This window comes from Macaca mulatta, chromosome 20 (genome assembly GCF_049350105.2).
Source record: "Macaca mulatta isolate MMU2019108-1 chromosome 20, T2T-MMU8v2.0, whole genome shotgun sequence".
Lineage (NCBI taxonomy): Eukaryota > Metazoa > Chordata > Mammalia > Primates > Cercopithecidae > Macaca > Macaca mulatta.
The window spans coordinates 83,406,467-83,427,782 of NC_133425.1; the positions used below are offsets into that span (position 1 = coordinate 83,406,467).

Genomic DNA, 21,316 nt, shown 5'->3' on the forward strand with positions numbered 1-21,316 from the left:
ATTGCTGGGGTCCCGGGTCCAGGATGAGCAGAGTGTGTGACTGTTGGCGCTCAGGTCCCAAGGCCCCGCAGCCCCACAGGCATCTGGCCCTGCTGCTCTTGTGTCCCTGCCCCTGCCTCCGGACGCGGCCTTGGCTTTCTCCTTCTGTTTTTAGTAACCTTTGGGGTCACAAGATCACAAGGGGTGTGTTCCACGTGGTTAAGGGACGTCTGTGGCAGGGAAGGAAATTTGGCTACAAGAAGGGGAAGGAATTCCAGTACTCTGGGCAGGAGGTCAGAGCAGGTGCAGTGCACAGACCCCAGGCTCACTGCGGAGCTGCCCAGGGGGGAGGCGTGAGGCTCACCGAGCATGAAAGGGCAGTGGCCCAGAACACTGTGGTGGCCGGGACTCTACGGGGAGGAGTGCAGAGCCCCTTGGAGCTCCACATGTCCCACACAGAGCCATTTTCTCACGCCGGGCCGGGCCGACCCTCAACAGTGCAGAGGGAGCAGTAGAGTGTGCTCGGCTCTTTGGACCGTGGTGAGGGCCCAGCAGCCTCTTCTCAGCGCAGAGTCCTCTAAACACAGGAAGGAGCAGGGGCTCTCCCTTGTCCCAGGGACAGGTGTGCCAAGTGGTCTCCTTCCAGATGTGGGCAAACATTGACCTTTTTATTTTTTTAAAGCTTTTTACCCTGCTGGGGCTGTGAAGAGAACCTGGCGTTTGAGACCAGAGCTTGTTTGATGTCAGCTCTTCCAGACCTGAGGACGAACTTGGGCCTGTGCTCCCCCTGGGCGCTGCAGAGGCTCCTGCTACTGGACACACACCCACCAGCCTTCTGCGAGCAGCAGGCAGGGCCGTCCCGGGAGGTTCAGATGCGGGGGCGCTAGGTGCGCTGCGATCTGCTTGCTTCACTGAGTTAGCAGGGCGGCCTCAGCTCTGAGGGGCCGGCCTTCAGTGCAGAGCAAGGAGGATTGCCAGGACACGGCCTGCCTGCCACATTCATCCATGTGACATGGATGGAAGGACACCTCGGCCGCTTCTGGGGGTGGTGGGATCGTTCCTGTTCCTCGTCAGTTCTTTCTTGGGCAGCAGTCGGAGGCTCCAGCGCTCTTGGTGACTGCGTCACAAGTCAGGAGGGATCTGCCCAGCCCTGCGCGGAGCACCTTTCCTGGGTGTGTCTGAGCAGAACCCTCTGCTGTCCTGAGTGTGAGCTTATTTGAGCCTTGGCCATCTGAGGACCCTGTCTTCTCTCTTTCAGAGGATTACCCCAATGGCACCTGGCTGGGCGACGAGAACAACCCCGAGATGCGGGTGCGCTGCGCCATCATCCCCTCCGACATGCTGCACATCAGCACCAACTGCCGCACAGCCGAGAAGATGGCGCTCACGCTGCTGGACTACCTCTTTCACCGCGAGGTGCAGGCCGTGTCCAACCTCTCGGGGCAGGGCAAGCACGGGAAGAAGCAGCTGGACCCGCTCACCATCTATGGCATCCGGTGTAAGTCGGACCCCGCCTTGGGGGACTGGGGTGTGCAGGGAGCTGAGTCAGGACCCACATGTCATCGCTGAGGACGCTGGCATCAGGAGTTCCGGCCCAGGGCTGCATTTCTCCAAGCAGTTTGTAATCCCAGCCCGAGGATCAGTGCTCGAGGGGATGGACGCCTGGTTGACCCTGATGTGCTCACTGTGCCCGGCATGCCTATACCAAAATAGCTCATATACCCCATAATATAGATACCTACTGTGTACCCTTAAAAGGTAAAAAACTCCTCGCCTCCTGTCTGTAGGCCACTCTTGAGGAAGGGAGAGGAGGAGGAGAGCCGGAGCCTTCCCTGCCATCCTGGTCGTGCTGACCCAGGCCCTCCTGAACCTCTCCGCAGCAGGTGGAGTGCCGCCTGCCTCGAGGGCTGGGTCTCAGCAGCCGTGCCAGGGCCTCTGTGCTGACCTGGCTGTGACGGGAGCCAGGAGAGCTCCAAAGCCTGATTTTCGTGCCCAGCCCAGCCTGTGATGTTTCCCTCCCTTCTGAAGAGTGGGGCTTGCTCCAGGTGGCGATGGCGGTGCTGCTCTTCAGTGATGTTTGATGGGCGCTCAGGTCCTCCTTGCCAGCATACATGGTCCATTTGCTCCACCGAGCCCGTCTGCTTCAGAAGCTGTCCTGCTGGCTTCTGACAAAGATGTAAAGTGAAGCAGCAGCAAACACGAGAGATACGAGGCCCCTGGCGGGAAGGTGTGGGAGGGTGCAGCGGCCTCCGGCAATCTGGGCTCTGGAGAGTTGCCACAGGGGAGCGTGAAATGTAAATCTGATCTCGCAACAAGGCAAGTGAGGCAGAGCACTCGATGTCCAGGATCTCACCGTGCAGGGGGTGTCCGGGGTCTCACCGTGCAGGGAGTGTCCGGGATCTCACTGTGCAGGGGGTGTCTGGGGTCTCACCGTGCAGGGGGTGTCCGGGGTCTCACCGTGCAGGGGCCACTGTTCAGCAGGAAAGAGGCTTGCTTCTCTGGGAAGCGTGGTGTGGCAGGAGCAGTGAGGAGGGGAAGGGTTCGGCTGTTCAGTAGCTGCTGTGAAAATGGGGTCTAAGTAAGACTGAGGGGGTCGTGCTGACTGCAGGTTTTCCTGGAAGCTGCTGAGAGGTGGAGCCAGGTCCCACCCACACACGTGTGCGCAGGTCATGGCATCTTCCCATGCGCCACGTCTTGGCCCAGGCGTGTGCCCCAGCTGTCAGACACTGGTGGACGCCCGTCCTGGACCCTGAGGGTCATCTCAGATAACTGCCTGGGAGACCACACGTGGGGCCTCCTCACAGCTTCTCAGCAGTGGAGTAAAGCAGGTCACAAGGATCAGAGGGTCATGGTACGGGGTCACTCGCAGCCGCCTTCTGAAGGGCCACGTGGCAGATGTTTCAGGCTTTGCAGGTCCTGGGGTCTCTCTTCAACTGCTCAGCTCTGAAAGCAGCCACAAACGAGGTGTCAGTGCATGGCCGTGGCTGTGCTCCAGCAGGACACTGCCTTCAGAGGCGGGCAACAGGCCCACCGCCCTCTCCACCCTTTGCTTTAGGGCATGGCGTGGCCAAGAGCACACATCTGCGCCCCTGGCCACGTGATGTGCTTCCAGCTTGAAAGCCGGGGGTTGCTTTGTGCTGGTGCTTGTTGTGTGGATCACAGTGTAGAGTGTGCTGAGATGTATAGATGAGTGAGAAATGGCCCTGACAGCAGAGTGTGCAGTCAGGTAGATAGAAGTGTCTGTAACCTGAGAGGTGGCATTGTGGGGTGTCGCTGCAGTGTCAGTCTGGGCTGAGAGTTGGAGACACAGCCTGGACAGAGGAGCGGGTACTCTTTGGAGAGGATGGTGGCATGTGGGATGAGTGTGCTGTGCTGTGTGGGGCAGTGGCTTTCAGGGCTGGGCCCTATTCCCAGGTGAGGAGTCCCTGCTCCTCCAGGAAGATGACAGGGGCCTCAGATGTGAGGCTGGAGGCCGGCTGCTCTGCCTTGGAGACGGTGCCTTGGAATGTCAGGCTAAGGATTCTGGGCTTTCAGGGCATTGGCTGCGATTGGTGTTTTTTTAGTCGGGCACAGGGAATGTTCCAGCGAGGTGACAGGGACGTGGCAGGGCAATACTCAGAGCAGAGCCCATGGTGGTGGGGTGGCTGTGTCTGTACTCAGGAAGTCCACGTGGGGCGGTGGAAGGCCCTGTGTGGGGCAGAATGGGGCAGGCCCCAGCTCCTGTGTGTGATGGCTGTGAGCTGACCTTCCCTGCCGAGCTTCTCCTTGCTTGGGAAGTGCTGCCAACCTCGATGGGGGTTCGGAAGCCAGAGAGGGGAGTGGGAACCTGGCATGGGCCACCACCCTCTCCCCTGGGCCCGCTGGCTTCGGGGCTGTCCCCCAGACAGCTGAGGTCACTGGCTGTGTTCACCAGGCTGCTGTGGCTTGGGGCCCACGCCCTGCCTCCCCAGGCTCTGAGCTGGGCTCTGGAGCACGGTCCCCTGGCAGGGGCGTCCGCTAGCACTGTCATTCTGCTGGAAGTCCCTCCGGGGCGTGGCTCCTGGGCTCGCTTACAGCGCCCGGCCCCTTGGAGATGCCCGGTGAATTCTGATCTCTCGAGCAGAGCTCTGGGAGGGTCATGGTGGGGCTGACCTTCGGGTGACTTTGCGTGAGGAAGGCTGGCCTGTCCTCAGGGCCATGTGGAGGGGCCTGGAGCAACTGCTGAGTATGGACCGGGCTGTGCTGTGGAACAGGAGTGCCCGGGGTGCGGGGATTCTGGAGACGTGGGCAAGGCTTGGCTTCACAGGAACTCGAGAGTTCAGTCATTGCTGTGGGTTGTGGGAGATGGCCCATTCTGTATAGTGGGCACCACCTCCCGTCATACACTTCTGAATTCCACAGACAGTTGTGTTTACGTGAAGCCCACGTGGTGGGCTTGTGTGCGTTTTTGGCGGGAGGCTGTGCGGGCTGTGAGGGTTCCTGCCAGTGCCCGTGGGTGGGGTGGTGGCGAGCTCTGCGGACGGTGCTGTGTCAGCAGCCAGAGCTCTGTCACGTCACAGGTGCGGTTTCCTTTTTTTTTTTCAGGCCGAGAAACCTGTGCATTTTCTTAAAGGGGAATTCCCGATTCTGTGTATATTTACCATATTTGTTAAATAGTTCACAAAGCATGAATAAGTGTCTCAGAATGTTGAGACGCCGCATTCATGCTCAGGGCGTCGTGGGGAGAGGTGCGCCATGCCCTCACTAGGCATCCGTGCAGCTGCGTTGTGGGCAGGCAGGTAAGCCACTGTGCAGAGAGCAGGTCGCGGGGCCACAGAGGAGGAGATGGACGTGGCTCGCTGCAGCCCGTCTCAGCTCCGTTGTGTCTCTGAGCTCGCGGCATTCACCCAGCGTCCTGGACTGCAACCCCAGGTGTGTGGTGTCCCCAGTGGGATTGGTGGTGCCCGGACGTGCTGCCTGCTCGGCAGGAGCTGTGTTGTTGAGCGACTGTGGAGTCTGTGCTGTCCAGAGGCGTGGGCGGCGTTCGTGTGAAGGTGGCCGCTGTGTCCTTGCCAGGCAGAGAGCTGGGCACGCAGGTCCAGGCCTCTGTCTGTTACAGATATTCACAGTGGGTAGAGATTCCGAGTCTTCACTGTTGCACTGGGCCTTCAGAGGGCCCAGCGAGTGGCCTTGTGGTTAGACAGTGTGGACACAGGGGCCAGGGAGCCATCCTGCTGGAGCCACATGGGTGAAGCCCCGGGAAGGGGGGTGGGCAGGGCAGAAAGGAGCCTGGAGTCTGTGGGCCACACACTGCTGTCTGCCCACCTTCCCCCCAGGGTGGTGGCTTCTGTGAGCACCTGGCCTTCTTAGCACTCACCTGCCACCTTGGCAGCTCATGAGCAAGGCAGGGTCTTTTTTTTTTTTGAGATGGAGTCTCACTCTGTCACCCAGGCTGGATTGCGGTGACTTGATCTTGGCTCACTGAAACCTCCGCCTCCCGGGTTCAAGCGATTCTCCTGCGTCAGCCTCCCAAGTAGCTGGGATTACAGGCACCCGTCCCCATGCCTGGCTAATTTTTATATTTTTAGTAGAGACGGGGTTTCACCATGTTGTCCAGGCTGGTCTCGAACTCCCCACCTCAGCCTCCCAAAGTGTTGGAATTACAGGCGTGAGCCACCATGCCTGGCCTCAAGGCAGTGTCTTATGGGACAGGAGCAGGGGCTGACAGGGTGGAGTCAGCGTCTATAATTGTGGCCTGTGTGACCATAGGCCCTTGCTGTGCCTCCCTGTGCCCCAGCTCCTCTGGTGTCCAAATGGAGAGGAACCTTGCTGTGTGGGCTGAGAGAGCACGACCCTCCCTCACACCAGCCCTTGAGGGCAGCGGGCAGCACCTACTGGGCTTCCTTCCTCTGGAGTAAAATCCGGAGGGAGATTGGAACAGGAGCCCTTCCTTCTCCCTCCACCTCTGGCCAGGTGTACCTGTGTTGCTCATGCTTAGATGGAATTGTTGAAATGTTAAAAGCATTGCTTTACCTTTTCTCTCTGTGGCCCAGTTTCATTCTTATTGCTGATTGTTGCTCAAAAAACCAAAACAAATCAAATAAGTGCATGGACCAAACCTCCCAGGCCCCAGCTTGAACAGTGGCAGGAGCAGAATTGGCTGCATTGCCCCATCTCACTCTCTGCGTTGCTTCAGTGCCCACAGTGACACCTGTAGCCTCAGCAGTCAGGCCTGCGGCTGTCCTCACTCAACCCAGGCAGCTCACGAGGGAGAAGATTTTGATTTAAATTTCTCCTTATTTGTCAGCAGAAAGATTTTCTTTTTCTGGAGAAAAAAGTCTACATTTTGAAACACACAGTAGGTAATGTCTCTACCACCTTTTTGAAATGAGGTTATTGAAAGAGGGAGGTTATTGCTTTTTGGGGTGTTGGCTTTCTTAGGGTTCCCACGGTTTGGTGGACCCCCCAAATTTGGGCAGCTAACCAAATTTGTGTTTTATGCAAAAGTAGCATATTATTGCAACTTGGAAAACCTTGGGGCATTTTCCTAAGGAATGTGCTCTTAGGACAGCAGCGTTCGCCTCTTTTCTCTGTGAAGAGAAATTGGTTTAGTTCTTAGGATTTCTATCCACGGCTCACGTACGCCTCTGCTTGGACTGTGCATCCAAGCCGGTGACCCCGGATCGGAAGGCTTTTCTAAAAGATGCTGTCTATGGCCGTGCCACCCTGAAGACACCCCATCTCGTGTGATCTAAAGAATGCTACTGTGGGTGGCAGATCTCCACGAGACCTCCTAGCAGTTACGGAGAGACCGGATTCACTTGCACAGAGTAAAAAGTTGTACATTCAAGGTTGACCTGTCAGATGATTGTGGTTCTTTTCAGATCATTCACTCCAAGAGCAGGTGGTCCTGGCCCCGTTGTGTCTTGCAGGGTACCTCACGTTCCTGTGGCCGCTGGAACAAAGCTCACAGTCTGGCCGGCATGGAACACTGAGCAGGTCTGGAGGCCAGATGCCTGGGATGAAGGTGTGGGCAGGGCCACGCTGCCTCTGAAGGCCCTTTCCTTCTCCCAGCTTCTGGTGGTGGCCATATCCCTCTGATCTCTGCCCGCGTCCCCCACGGCTGTCTTCCCCGTGTCTCCCTCTGTGTCCCTTTCCTTACGAGGACAGTCACTGGATTTGGAGCCCCCTCTCCTGCAGGATGACCTCCTTGCAACCTAAGGAATCACATCTGCAGAGACCCTAGTTCCCCTTCAGGTCACATTCCGGGGTCCTGGGCCAGGACATGAGTTTTGTGGGGACACGGGTGGTCAAGTGCTGTCTCTTCTCCAGGTTCTCTGTGAGGTGAAATGGTGAGGCTGCCCTGCATGTGTCCTTAAGGGCAGAATGTGGACTCCACGCAGGGGTGGGTGTTTGTCGTGGGACGTTGAGCGCCTCATGGTGACTGAGAGCTGGGAGGAAGGTGTGGTCAGTGTGGGCTGCAGGCAGAAAAATGAGCGGAGCTGCCGCCTCAGCAGCAGCTGACCCACGTGCTGTGACCTGGAGGTGGTCCTGCAGGTGGCTGTGAGGGGTTCTGTTGCTAACAGACTGAGGACAGGTGTCACTCTATCGTTTTTTCTCATAAAGGAGTGAGTCAGCAGGCTTGGAGAAGGCGGTCAGCGTGGCCTGGAGGCTGGACATGTGAGGTGCGTGGGGTGTGGGCTGCGTGTGCTTCCCCCGGGAGGGAGCGTGTCAGCTGGCTTCCATCGGGCAGAGGCTTCGAGACGCCCTTTGTTTTTCTAGGCAGCACTATCACGTCGAGTCTGTAATTTCAAGAAATCAATTGTTGGCACTCAGTTTTGTGCTGCCTTCCCTTGCACTTGAGATTGCACTAGCAGGGGTGGTGCTCTTCATTCCTTTGTGACTGATAAAGCCCCGTGCCACCCACCAAGGCGCAAGATTACAAGCCCTCCTGGCTCTCTCATCTCGCTTCCCACAGTGCCGCTCATGGCCCCACAGATGGAAGGCTGGGAATCGGTTTATGATTTGAACCACCAGAGTCAGTTAACGGGGATTCTGGAAAGTGGGAAGGCAGCTAATGGTGTAATGGGGACTCTTCAGCTCTTTGGGAACTGCAGGACAGCTCATCAGGAAAATAGAGGTGTGGGCAGTGGCAGGGATGCTGCCTGGCTGAGCCTGGAAGGCAAGCCTGTCCCGGCCTCGAGGGGCCTCGATGGGCGTGGTGTGGGGATATGCTGGGAAAGCAGGGACTGAGGCCGGACGGGGTGTTCTACTCCCGGGTGATGCCGCGCTGTGGGGATCCCATGAGCCGCAGCAGCCGGATGCCGAGCACTTCTGTTCTTCTTGTGTCCTGGGCACTGCTGCGGGGGAGACTTCCGCCTCGATCGAAGTCCGACTAGGCCTCCTGGCAGCAGGGGCTGTGGGTGCCTTGGGCTGAGGGAGCTCAGGACAGCAGAGGCACGTGTGCGGGGCTGTGCGTGTTCTTCCCATCTCCCCGAGTGCCTCTCATGGGTTCTCAGGATCCAGTGAGGGCCGCTGCCTCTCCACCTGGGTGGGCGCAGGAAGCTTGCACTTTAAGGCCAGTGCTCAGTCCTAACTAGTAATTGGACTTGGACACATCACTTCTCCTTTTTCTGGCTTTTGCCTCAAAACCAAAGTGAAAGTAGTGACATTCCTACTTTATGAGGCTTTTAGAAAAAATGTCCATCAAATAACATGAGATCAAATGCTTTAAGTGGAAAATGACAGTTAAATTCAAGGTGATCTTTTGATCCCATCATGATAGGATTTTTCCCGCTCCCTCTGTTAAGTGCAGCTGCTCAGTGCTGTCACAAAAGGTAAAGGAATCTGAGCCCCTCACAGACCCTCAGAGCCCCGAGGGCTGCCCAGAAGCGAGCGCTTGCCCCAGCTGCGGTCCAGTAGCGTCTTCAGGTGACGCCTGCACCCATCTGTGCATGTTCGGATCCTCCCCCTTCTCACCTATCGTGCTCTGCAGGCAGTGCCTGGGCGGCTGGTCTGTTCTCTGGATCTCCTTGGTGGCCAGCAGGGGGCATTTGCCCAGGCTGGGGCCTGGAGTGCAGATCAGAAGGAATTAGGTAATTTGATGTCTGAGGACAATGGAAACTCGGTGGCGGGTAACTAGATGAATATGTATTTTTTTATTTAAAAGGTGTGAGTAAGGGTTTGAACTGGCAACTCTATTTTTACAAAGTTGAATTTAAATGTTAATGTTTTTACTCATTTCTCTTACCCGTACACCTGGGTGTTTTAGGTATATTTTCTTTCCTGTTACTAACCTGTTTTTAAATTTCGTAAGGACTCATTAATCCTTTGAGGTATATGGAAGTTTTCTCCTGGAGTGTGAAGGTGGGAGGGTAACAGGAGGGCGGTTCTGAGGATGTTTCTTTTTATCGACTCGTGCTCCAAAGTCATTGTCCTGCTGGTGGCATGGCTGTTTCTTTTCTTGTCTCCTGGTGGCAGCAGCTGGGCTGCTTTGTATCTAAAGTCAGTAGTGGGCTCTCCTGAAACTGTTGAAGTGGAGTTTGAAAGCTGGGTTTTGCCGGGCGCGGTGGCTCACGCCTGTAATCCCAGCACTTTGGGAGGCCGAGGCGGGCGGATCACAAGGTCAGGAGATCGAGACCACGGTGAAACCCCGTCTCTACTAAAAATACAAAAAATTAGCCGGGTGCGGTGGCGGGTGCCTATAGTCCCAGCTACTCGGGAGGCTGAGGCAGGAGAATGGCCTGAACCCAGGAGACGGAGCTTGCAGTGAGCCGAGATCGTGCCACTGCACTCCAGCCTGGGGGACAGAGCGAGACTCTGTCTCAAAAAAAAAAAAGAAAGCTGGGTTTTATGGTAACTGTGGTGCAACCTCTGGCAGTAGCTGGGCTCTCCTGTAAGGATTTCATTGTGATTTTAATGGTTGGGTTCTCCCATGACCACAGCTAGTGGCTGGCTTCCTCTGTGAGTCACTAAGGCTGCTCAGCCTAGGGCTTCCTGAGGCGTCTCCGTCACTCAGCCAAGATTTGAGGGTGACTCTGATTATTTTAGAGATGACCCGAAAATTGGAAGCCAAAGAGCTGCTGCTTCACGTATAATTTCTTTTATGCATGAGGATAAAAACGTGCTGCCAAAACGACTTCAGGTTATTCTTCCCTCTGATCCTGCAAATCCCGCCCTCCTGGCTGGTTTCTTTTTGTCTATAGCACAGACAGGTTGGTTGTCGTTATACAGAGAGTCAAACGTGTCTCAAGTATCTACTGGTAAAAAAGTCAAGAGGCATGTTTCCAAAACCCGAGGGACTTTTGATACCTAATAGAGTACTTAAAAAAACCCAAACACTTCTTCCTCTGTTTCGATTGTTTCTACCATTTTAGTCTCAATGGGAACAGATTTTTAGGGTTTGGGCAGTAGAGTCCAGACTTGAGGCTCTTGGTAGTTGAAACAGGACACTTTTCAGCTTCATCTTATTACTACAATTCTGGATTCCATCCGTGTATTTTCCTGTAAATTAGTGAAGTTGCATGAGCCAGCTAGAGAGGCCAGTGTGTTGAAGAGCCCTTCCCATGATTCCCACATTCGTCATCGCTACAGGGAAAGGGTCTTGTGGCCTAGTGGGAAGTGACTGGGCGTGCAGCGGGGTGCTGGCTCCATCCTGTCACCTGCTCCGCTGTGGCCTTTGGATCCTCAGTTTTCTCCTTGTTGAATACAGGGCACCTCTGGATGCTACTCAGGGCGTGCTGAGAGCTCTCTGTAGTGCAGGTTGTAGAGAACTGGGGGTCCCAGGACAGTTCTCTGCTGGAAGACGATGCACCTGGCTTTGGCTCCACAGTGAGAGTAGGTTGTGCCCACTCGGCTTGTGGTGTAGGGACTCCAGGGATGAGGACACAGGCCCTGCCCGTGAGGAGGTTGTGCTCTGGTTGAGAAGGCATGATAGAGAGGTGTGGGGAATGATGTAAACAAGCCCCAGTCTTGAGCAGCCATGGGAGGGTGTCTTACGGTCTGTTGTAATCACTGTTTACACGGGAGCAGCCACTGCGCGCGAGAACGTTCTAGGTGCCTGACCCGCATGGGTGGACACAACAAAGGCCCCTGTGTTTATGAGGGGGACAGAGTAACAATACATACGTGAATTCTCCAAACTGTGTTTGTGAGGGGAACAGAGTAATAATACTAAACTCTTTGTGAGGGGGGCAGAGTAACAGTACACATGTGAATTCTCCAAACTGTGTTTGTGAGGGGAACAGAGTAACAGTACACATGTGAATTCTCAACTGTGTTTGTGAGGGGAACAGTGTAAACTACATACATGAATTCTCCAAACACTGGAAGGTGGTCAGTGCTCTGACAAAACAAGTGGGAGGAGGGTGGGAGCCCAGGAGGGCGGGAGGGCGGGAGGGCTGGGTGGTTATCCAGAGGGATGGTGGAGCCAAGACATGAAGGAAGGGAGGGCGGTGGCCAAGCAGGCGTGAGTAAGCAGAGGACCGACAAATTCTAGTTCAATTGTTGAGGTCCCTGATCTCATCCTCTGGGCATGCAGGACCTTAGGTGCTGCTGTGAGTTCAGGGCAGAGGAAAGTTGGAGCGTGGACGGTCTGGGAATCTTGTGAGAGCCCCAAGTGTGCAGCTGGTGTGGGCAGACCAAGTCAGAGGGATCGAGAAGTTAAACAAGTGGAAAGAGCATGTCATGACCCCTTAGGGATCATTTGTATCTTATGGGGAGCCCCGCCTGTGGGCCAGCTGAGTACCTTCTGTGCAGCGGGCCTTTCTGGACCCTTGCAGGAAGATGGGGCCAGCCTGGCCGGCTGGGGTGCCTGGGTGAGGCCTCTTCAGCGGGCCCTGGCTCTGCAGCCAGGCAGCTCCTGATGGCCATCCTGAGCAGGCCTCACCGCTTTTCCTTGGATATGTCCTTCCAGGTCACCTTTTCTATAAATTTGGCATCACGGAATCCGACTGGTACCGAATCAAGCAGAGCATTGACTCCAAGTGTCGCACGGCGTGGCGGCGCAAACAGCGGGGCCAGAGCCTGGCGGTCAAGAGCTTCTCGCGGAGAACGCCGAACTCATCTTCCTACTGCCCCTCAGGTAGGCCTCGTGCCACCGGAGAGGCCGCCCTTGCCTGCTTAGGGCAGCTGGCCTGGTGGCATTTTTAGGGGCAGCCGGAGTGTGGGCGGAGGCTCTAGCAGTTGCCAGGAGCTGAGGCCAGAGGCTTGTGTGGTGCACACGGAGCAGTGGAGCCGCAGGACCTGTGCCTGGCCCTGTGCGCTCTTCACACAGACAGCCTCAGGCCTGCTCCAGGCTCCTCACACAGGGCCTGTTGGACCTCCTGGAAGTCTTTTGGATGGGGGCAAGGAGGCCGAGGCCTTTGCATGTGGCTGCCGGCCATTGTATTCTCATGATTTGCCTGGTGACTCCGGGTGAGCGGTGGGGTGGATTCTGAATTGTGCTTTATTTTTACTTTGAGTTCATGGCCTTAGTTGGATTTATCCACAAGATAATGGAAGGAGTTCTCGTGCAGTTGTCTCTCAGGCATTGCTGGGGGGATTGTTTCTCCTTGGGAGAATTTTCACTAGGAATGACAATGTGACTTGATATTGCCTTTCACCCAAGACATCTCAAAATATTTTAATAAGTATTTGAATGAAAACTATTCTTTTAAAGCTCCCCACGGTAGCTGCATTGGCAGCGGCTCTTGGAACTTGAGCTCTGATTGGGGCTGGGGTCAGGATGCGAGGGCAGCCGTGGGCAGGGCCAGCTCTCCTGTTCAGTGGAGTCTTTGTCGGCCAGAACCCTTTGTTCTGGAAGGTCCTGCAAGTTACAGACCAGATCACCTGGAGTTCTCCCGGGGTCTCTTTCTGAACTGGACTTCAGGAAGTGGTTTTCCCGGGCTGTTTTGGTAGTTATCAGATACTCAGCCTCAGCTGCTGCCCAGGGGCTCCAGGATGGGAGGTGGCTGGCTGCAGTGGGCCACACAAGTTGTGTCCCTAAAGCAGCGCTTTCTTGAGTGACCTGTGTTGAAGAAGCTCTTCTATTCTAGACCTTTCTACTACAATGAGGAATTCTGCCTTGGGACTTTAGAAAGGTAGCAGTCCTGGGGGATGAGTTAATGGCATTCAATGAAATACCATGTAGCAGCGTAACCTGTGGCTGTTGAAATGGGGCTGGAGGAATATTGCTCATGACTTGAATTCTGCTCTTGAATATTCATAGCTAGGCAGAGAGTGGGCGTGAGAACTAGACTTATGGTATGAGATCATTTTTTATTGTAAATATATAGGTGTATGTGGAAGGTGATTAAACATTTATGTGTGATCATTTTTATAGTGCCTGTCTCTAGGTAGTAGGATAATTTTTATTTGTCTGTCTTTCATTGTAGTTTCTCAGTTAATTCCAACAAGCACTGCGTTTGTTTTATAGTTTTAAAAAATGTTGTTTAAAAGTCAGAGGGGCCGGGTGTGGTGGCTTACGCCTGTAGTCCCAGCACTTTGGGAGGCTGAGGTGAACTGATCACCTGAGGTCAGCAGTTCAAGACCAGCCTGGACAACATTGTGAAACCCCATCTCTACTAAAAATACAAAAATTAGCCAGGTGTGGTGGTGCATGCCTGTAATCTCAGCTACTTGGGAGGCTAAGGCAGGAGAATCACTTGAACCCAGGAGGCGAAGGTTGCAGTGAGCTGAGATTGTACCACTGCACTCCAGCCTGGGTGACAGAGCGAGACGCCATCTCAAAAAAAAAACCCAAAAAAACAAAAAAGAGCCGGGCGCAGTGGCTCACGCCTGTAATCCCAACACTTTGGGAGGCTGAGGCGGGCGGATCACGAGGTCAGGAGATCAAGACTATCCTGGCTAACGTGGTGAAACCCTGTCTCTACTAAAAATGCCAAAATAATTAGCCAGGCTTGGTGGCAGGCGCCTGTAGTCCCGGCTACTCAGAAGGCTGAGGCAGGAGAATGGCGTGTACCTGGGAGGCCGAGCTTGCAGTGAGCTGAGATCACGCCACTGCACTCTAGCCTGGGCTATAGAGCAAGATTCTGTCTCCAAAAAAAAAAAAATATGCCAAGGAGAGGAGATTTCTGACTTTAGTCAGGCATAGTAGCAGGAACCAGATTGAATTCTCTTGCCATTGAAATCTGGAGAAAAATCTGTGAATCGGCTGTCCTAAGACATTAGACAAGCAGCAGCACAGGACCGTGATCTTGAGAGAGGGAACGCGAGAGGAGGGAGGGGGGATGCCAGGCAGAGCACAGCTGCATCACCACGTGGAGGAGGTGGGTTGGAGTTGAGAGAGGCTGAGGCAGCTAAAAGTGCAGTCAAGTTCTTAAGAGCAGAGGGTTACACGGGGGCCTCCTTGGGTGTTTGGGGGATTCCAAGGCAGTCATGAGCTGAATGGTTCCTAAGCTCACACCAGGCTGGGTGGCGATTGGATTCGCAGCAGCCAGAGTGGAGAATGCTCAGTGATCAGTCACTGCACTAGCAGGCCACGCCCACCGGCGGCTAAACTATCGCCAGAGTAAAGGCAGAGCTTAAAACCGCCATCACTGCACTAGCAGGCCACGCCCACCGGCGGCTAACCTATCCCAGAGTAAAGGCGGAGCTTAAAACAGCCGTCACTGCACTAGCAGGCCACGCCCCCCAGCGACTAACCTATCCCAGAGTAAAGGCGGAGCTTAAAACAGCCTGAGAAAGATCACACTGAACCACAAGTAACAACAATTTTAAAAGAAAGACAACAAAACCTAGACATCCAACAAAGTAAAATTCACCATCTCCAGTATCCAGTCAAAAGTACCAGGAAGCAGGAAATTGTGACCTGTGATCAGAAAATCAGAAGATAGGAAGGGACCCTGTCTGGAATTAACTGACCGGGACATTGAAATTTATTAAATATAGGAAGGGACCCTGGCTGGGATTAACTGACCGGGACATTGAAATTTATTAAAATTACATTCAAGAATTTAAAGGAAAAAAGGAACATAGCAAGGAGAGAAATAGAAGACATCAGAAAGAACCGTAAGGAACTCCTAGACTTGAAAAGCGAGGAGAGTGGTTTCCAGGCTTGCCTGCCATGTGTTTCGGGTACGTGCACTTGCTAAGGTTAGCGGTCTGTTTCATCCAATGGGGAATCAAAACCTAAGTTAAATTACTTGCCAGGACCTTAGTAAGCAAGAAGCGGTTGTTATATAACCTGACGACTGCCAGATATGTTGGCCTGCGTCATTAGGATACTAAAATCTTGAAAGGGTAAATTTAATGAGCTGAAATTTCATAGCTGAAAATGTAGACTCAAAGCATTTGCACAGGAGTAGACGGTGGTGGAGCAGCGTGTGAAGCAGAGTGTTTTCCTGGCTGCGCCGGTGTGCAGGACCTTCCTCGGAGCCCGTGCAGTTGGAAGGTGCACTCTGGAGCACACCCATTCTTAGCTTGTCTGCCCTGTGGCCCCGGTGGGGCGTTTTGGAGCCGCTGGGAGGAGCGCTCCAGGGACTGTCAAGGTGGCAGTGGGCTGGAAACCGTTGTCTTTGCGGAAACAGTTAGAAATTGAGATTTCACAAGGTTTGATAATGGTTAGATGCCTGGAGAAGCAGCGCATCAGTGAAGAATTAGGCTGGTTTTGTAGGTGCCGAGAGGGTCAGTGGAGGAGCAGTAGGTCCGCGGAGGTGGGCTTCAGCCCAACTGGGATTTCGTCATTTTCTTCCTGGGGTCCACAAGGCTTGCTGGAGGACCTATGGTGCTAAGTGCTCTGTAACTGCTCAGGCAGACAGGAACGCACTGTGGAGCGTGCAGCACTGCCTGGGGGTGGTTGCTTTGGGACATCACCCACATCTGGAGGTGCTCAGGTGGAGTCAGGGTCTTTGGCTGGAGCCGAGCTCTCCACGTTCAACATGCAGGAGGACCACCTTCGAATCTCATGAAATTCAGATTCTGATTTAGTGTAGCCGGGCAATTTCTAGCATATTGCAAGTATCAACATTTTATTATGTGACTGGGCACAGTAGCTCATATCTGTAATCCCTAGCTCATATCTGTAATCCCAGCACTTTGGGAGGCTGAGGCAGGTGGATCATTTGAGGACAGGAGTTTTAAACCAGCCAGGCCAACCTGGTGAAATCCCTTTTCTACAAAAAATACAAAAAAATTTAGCTGGGCATCGTGGTGGGTGGCTGTAATCGCAACTACTTGGAAGGCTGAGGCAAGAGAATCACTTGAACCCAGGAGGCAGAGGTTGCAGTGAGCCAAGATCACGCCACTACACTCCAGCCTAGGTGACAGAGCGAGACTGTCTCAAAAAAAAAAAAAAAAAAAAAAAGCCAACATTTTATTGTTACTTTAAAAAATGTTTTCAGTGGAATCTATGTACTATGGCAATTTAATACCTCCCATTAGCTATTGGTAAAAAATACATGGAAAGTTTTTCTTTTCTCTCCTCCCCTTTCCCCTCCCCCCCTCCTCGCTCTGTTGCCTGGAGCTAAGTGTAATGGTATGATCTTGCCTCACTGAAACCTCCGACTCCCAGGTTCAAGTGATTGTCCAACCTCAGCTTCCCAAGTAGCTGGGACTACAGGCGTGTGCCACCACACCTGGCTAATTTTTGTATTTTTAGTAGAGACAGAGTTTTACCATGTTGGGTAGGCTGGTCTTGAACTCCTGACCTCAGGTGATCTGCCTGCCTTAGCCTCACAAGGTGCTGGGATTACAGGTGTGAGCCACTGTGCCCGGCCCTTCTTACTACATTTTTATGCTTAAAAGTTTTTTTTAATTAGTTATTATAATTCTCTGCAACAAAGCTACATGTATACATTGAAAATTAAAAAGTTTTTCTGTGCTCTTAATACTCTAAGTGTTTAAGAAAATTAAGATTGAGACATGATTACAGTGAAAATTAATACACAGTACATCAAAGCAAATGTATCTCATTTTGATTAAACACAGCAAGTAAAATTTGTCGGAAATGTACCTTTAAGTGTATGGATGAGGCTTTTGTCCTATTAGTTTAATTCCCCATGGACAAACATTGCCAGCACAGCTTTTAATGTCCACTTGAAGAACTTTATTCATTTAAAGAAGTTGGGACTGGAAGGGGTTTTGTCACAGCAACATCACTCCACTCTCAGGCGCTTCTGCGTTCCATGTTGGAAGCCTCAGTTCCTTAGACTCACTCGTAGCGATCTCTGCAGAAGAGTGGAGACGCAGCGAGTCGAGGAAAAATGAAGCATTTCCTCTTCTCTGCTGTGGGAGTCAAGAGGGAGGGACAGGGGTGCACACATGCCGCAAGAGGCAATGCCTAAGACACTTCTCGTTCACCCCGTTCACACCTGTCGCCCCCACAGAGCCGATGATGAGCACCCCACCTCCCGCCAGTGAGCTCCCGCAGCCACAGCCGCAGCCGCAGGCCCTGCACTACGCGCTGGCCAACGCTCAGCAGGTGCAGATCCACCAGATCGGAGAAGACGGACAGGTGCAAGTAGTACGTACCCTCTCCACCTAGCACCTTGGGAAAGGGGGCTGCAGGGCGGGCCACGGCAGGGCCATGGCGGCCTCCACCGGTTCCACTGTTTCGGAAGCACAGTGATAGCTTGGGAGGAGGCACGAGGTCCCCGTTTAAAGTAGAGGTTGTCATAGCCATGCGCTCTTAACATTTCACAGGTGGGGGGCGGCTGCTGCAGAGCCTGGGGATTGAAGCACATGGTGGAGTGGGTGCCCAGCTCACCTTAGTCCTGCCAGCAGTCAGGCGGGCAGTCAGCTGCGAGGGTTAGGCCGTGCGGTGGTGCCTGTCCCAGCTCATGCTCCTGGGAAGCATCAGAAATATTTCTCAGTTCAGAAGCGCAGGTGCCCTCTCACTGAGGGAAAGAGTCATTTCCTTCTAGGATCAGTGGCAAAAGCTTGAGGTCATTGTTCCCATCAGCGTTTGCCTTGGAGTTACTCAGCACACCTGGGTTGGGCGGGCACTGCCCCAGCAGTGAGTCAATGTCCTGCCTTGCCCGTGCAGAGTTCTCTGTTGGGGTTTTGTGGCCCAAGCTGTGGTCAGCCTGATGAGCTCGGGGCTGACTCCCAGGTGAAGTCCCTCTACAGACACCTCCTGGATTCTGTGGCGCAAGAGTAGGGGGTGGCTGAGAAGGAAGGAAGACTTTTCTGGAAGCTTTGCTGGGTGACTAGGAATTTTACATGTACCAGTAGACATCGCTGATGTCTTTAGTGGCACCAGCACCCTTGGGACCTCTGAAGACAGAGGTCATTGTGTGCCTACGTGTCGCCCGGGCTTTCTCCTGGAAACAAGGTCCTTCGCTGTTGAGAGTGGGGCGTGGCTCTCATCTCAGTGTGGCTTCAGCACGCTGTCTGGAAGAGGGAAGGCTTCCAGAAAATTCTGGGGCTTTTAGAGGGGGCATTACCCTTCCTCTTCCAAAGGAGATGAGACAGTTATGAATAGTGAGTCTTATTTAATAAGCTTATTAATTTGTTTGACATTCACAACGTCAGTTCCTCTCATCTTGTTAGTAAGAAGTTCTTTGAAAGAGTTCCAGAGTAGATAACTTTGCCATAAGGCTTACAAAGAACATTCTACAGGAGTTTAAGATCCATTTTGACTAAGAGATAATTTCAAATAAGATAAGGAGTATTCATTTATAGGTTTATAGGAATTATTTGTCTGCCTGTATGTATAAACATTGGATTCTTTGACTTTTTTTTTTTTGAATCACATTTATTAATGTTTACTCAAACTGTTTAAATAGTTATATGAGTGTTTCTTTGATTTGAAAAACGTTGCCTGCCCTGTTGTGAGTGTAGGCACGTGAATAGCTCCCCTGCTCCAGCCACAAGCTCCATGCGTAGCCTCCCAGCTTTCCCAGAGAGCTGAACGTATCATTTGGAAAGAGGTGTCATTCTGATTTTCTGTTTCCCCTCTTTTCTATGTGTCAGGCACATTTTAAAATTTACTTGTTTAGTAACATGTAAAGATGTAAATATCTTTCCTGGGACCTATTGCTCCTTTGTGAAGTACTGGAAGATGTTTTGTGTATATTACACAGTAGCCCCCCCTTACCCATGCCTCCACTTTCCCAGGTTTTAATTACCCATGGTCAACTGTGATCTGAAAATATTAGATGAGAAATTCCAGAAATAAACAATTTGTAAGTTTCAGATTGCATATTCTTCTGGGTAGTAGTATGATGAAATCTGGTCGTCCTGCTCTGTCCCATCCAGGACTGAGTCCTTCCTTTGTCCAGCATGTCCAAGCTGTGTGGCACGTATGGGCAGGAGAAAGCATAGCATATACGGGGTTCAGCACCATCCACGGTTTCTGGTGTCCACATAGTGGGGGGAGGGGTGCTTCTTGAAACAAAACCCTCATGGATGAGGGGGACTGCTGTGAACCAAAAGCTTAATTTAAAGAGGTGACCACAGACTGTATTGCACTATCCAGGATTCAGTTATCTTTTTGAATTATAAGCAGATAAGAACAAACATTCCGGAAGACGTTTCTTGTTTCCTTTGCTTTTGATTTTCTTCTGATGCTTCTTGGTGTCTTCTCTTGCTGCGGATCCCACAGGGACACCTCCACATCGCCCAGGTGCCGCAGGGGGAGCAAGTCCAGATCACGCAGGACAGCGAGGTGAGTCACCTCTTGCTGCAGCACTGTCCCTGCAGGCACGGTGCCCGCGTGCTCTCGACCTTCATCGGTGTCACAGTGCGAGGGCAGCCGGGAGCCCCAGAGGACGGGGAACGTGGGCAAGGGCTTCAGGACTCTGCTTCCAGGGTGCACGTGGCGGGCCTGCAGTCTCTGTGGCCTCACTGCCTCCCCTCCTGTCTGTTGGTCTCCACAGCTTCTGGTCTGTCTTGGTAAAGATCTCCTGGGTTGACGTTTCTGTTCCTGGCTGGAAGTGCCCTCTGAGTACCCTTCTCTCCCTGTCCGGCCCTGTCCTTCCTGCCAGGGGAGGCCCCCAGTGTGGCTAAGGTGTGGTCTACCCCTGCACAGGTGACCTGACATAGCCCCTCACCTGCCATGTGGCCCCAGCTTCCTCGTGGCCTCTGTGGGATTAGTGCCGATTTCATGGGACGGTGGGGAATCCCATGAGGTGATGCTGCCAGTCCTGAGAGCTGGGAATAGCCCTTGGCGCACCTGCCAGGTCTGTGATTATCTCCGCTGTCTCCATTTCTGGAGCTCTGCCTGGCCATGCACTCAGAAGTGTGGGCTCAGCTGCTGTTGGGGTCTGGAATGTGAAGGCAGGAGTGACAGTCTGAGTTCTTGGAAAGCCGAGGCTGGCCGGTTGCGGTGCTCCGTGTTTGCGTGCCACAGCAGGACTGTCTCCTGGGTGGCTGGTGACTGTCCTTCGACTCTGGGCTGTTTCCTACAGCACGGGCAGCAGCAGGCGCAGGGCACTAAGCAGCACACACGTGTTGTACTGAGTGACCGTGGTGCGCTCTGGGGGATGAGGAACATGGCTGTTTCTAGGTCGTGACAATAGCACCAGCGTTGTGTTTGGTGCACGACAGTGTGTCGTTACAAAGATCTCAGGTTTCTCCACACACACCAGCAGCAGAGTCTAGGAAGCTCGGATGCTGAGGTCGAGGGGACTCATGGAGATGTTAGCATGCGAGGCCTCCCGGGAGCTCGTGCTGGGTGCAGGTGCTGTTGGGGAGCGGAGGAGAGAGAAGCTCTGCCTTCGGAGATTCACGGTGGGCGCAGAGGCTCCTGCCCAAGTGCCCATGAGCAAGACTGTGGACACATGCATGCCGTGGCAGGAGGAGCCCCAGGGACTCAGATGTGTCTGCTGGCGGTGGCTTTAATTTGGACACCAGCAGTTCCCAGTGGGTTATCCTGAGAGAGGAGCACATGCATAAGCATTCCGAGGGTGGAATCAGGATGAGGTGAAAGGGGAGGAACGAATTCTTGTGGGGGCCGTAAGCGACTGGGAATGAGTGGGCTCATCCACACAGCAAGATGACCAGGTCACTAAGAAACATGTGGTCAGATGGATGGATGGAAGGAAGCACCGGGGTGGGGGGCAGGTGGGGGACGGTCCCGGGAGGCCAGAGTGTCCAGGAAGGAGCAGGGCCTGGTTCTGTGTCTGTGGGTGGGTCAGGGACCATCTCTGTGGAGATGCCGGGAGATGGCACTAGTCGGCTCAGTGCGGTCAGGTGCAGGAGTCGGGGGCCTGAGCGGCTGCGAGGTGCAGGATCCCAGCAGCACCTTCCAGTGCAGGAGCTGCCTTTGAAGGGCAGGGGAAGGTTTGCTTCTCAAGGCACAGACAAGTGGGGGCTGGAGGCTGAGGTCACTGTCAGAGAGCTCAGCCAGAGTTCTTGAATACCTGGAAGTCCATGCAGTGCGTCGGAATGCTTAATTTCCTTAGAGTCATTGGAAATGAAGGAAAATTGAAACAGCAGC

The 21,316-nt window shown here is 53.6% G+C and overlaps 2 protein-coding genes across 51 annotated transcripts in view; both read left to right on the forward strand.

The window, feature by feature from the left end:
* The window catches only part of LOC144338171 (uncharacterized), a 73,384-nt gene extending 59,562 nt beyond the window's left edge, over window positions 1-13,822 (forward strand). The window contains exon 2 of the mRNA XM_077986690.1: window positions 13,562-13,822. The gene's annotated coding sequence lies outside the window, so the exon portion shown is untranslated. The remainder of the gene's footprint in view (window positions 1-13,561) is intronic.
* The window catches only part of BANP (BTG3 associated nuclear protein), a 129,035-nt gene that overhangs the window by 64,622 nt on the left and 43,097 nt on the right, over window positions 1-21,316 (forward strand). For 36 of the 50 annotated variants that reach the window (XR_013412038.1, XR_013412042.1, XR_013412041.1 and 33 more), the window contains 4 exons: window positions 1,238-1,477; window positions 11,852-12,019; window positions 17,262-17,398; window positions 19,481-19,543. Coding sequence is in view for 45 of the 50 variants with exons in the window: in XM_077986653.1 (XP_077842779.1) it covers window positions 1,238-1,477; window positions 11,852-12,019; window positions 17,262-17,398; window positions 19,481-19,543 (608 nt within the window). In the remaining 5 variants the exon portion in view is untranslated. Of the gene's footprint in view, window positions 1-1,237; window positions 1,478-11,851; window positions 12,020-17,261; window positions 17,399-19,471; window positions 19,584-21,316 lie in introns of all 50 variants that reach the window. The other 14 variants (XM_077986673.1, XM_077986672.1, XM_077986658.1 and 11 more) reach the window with 2 other exon arrangements.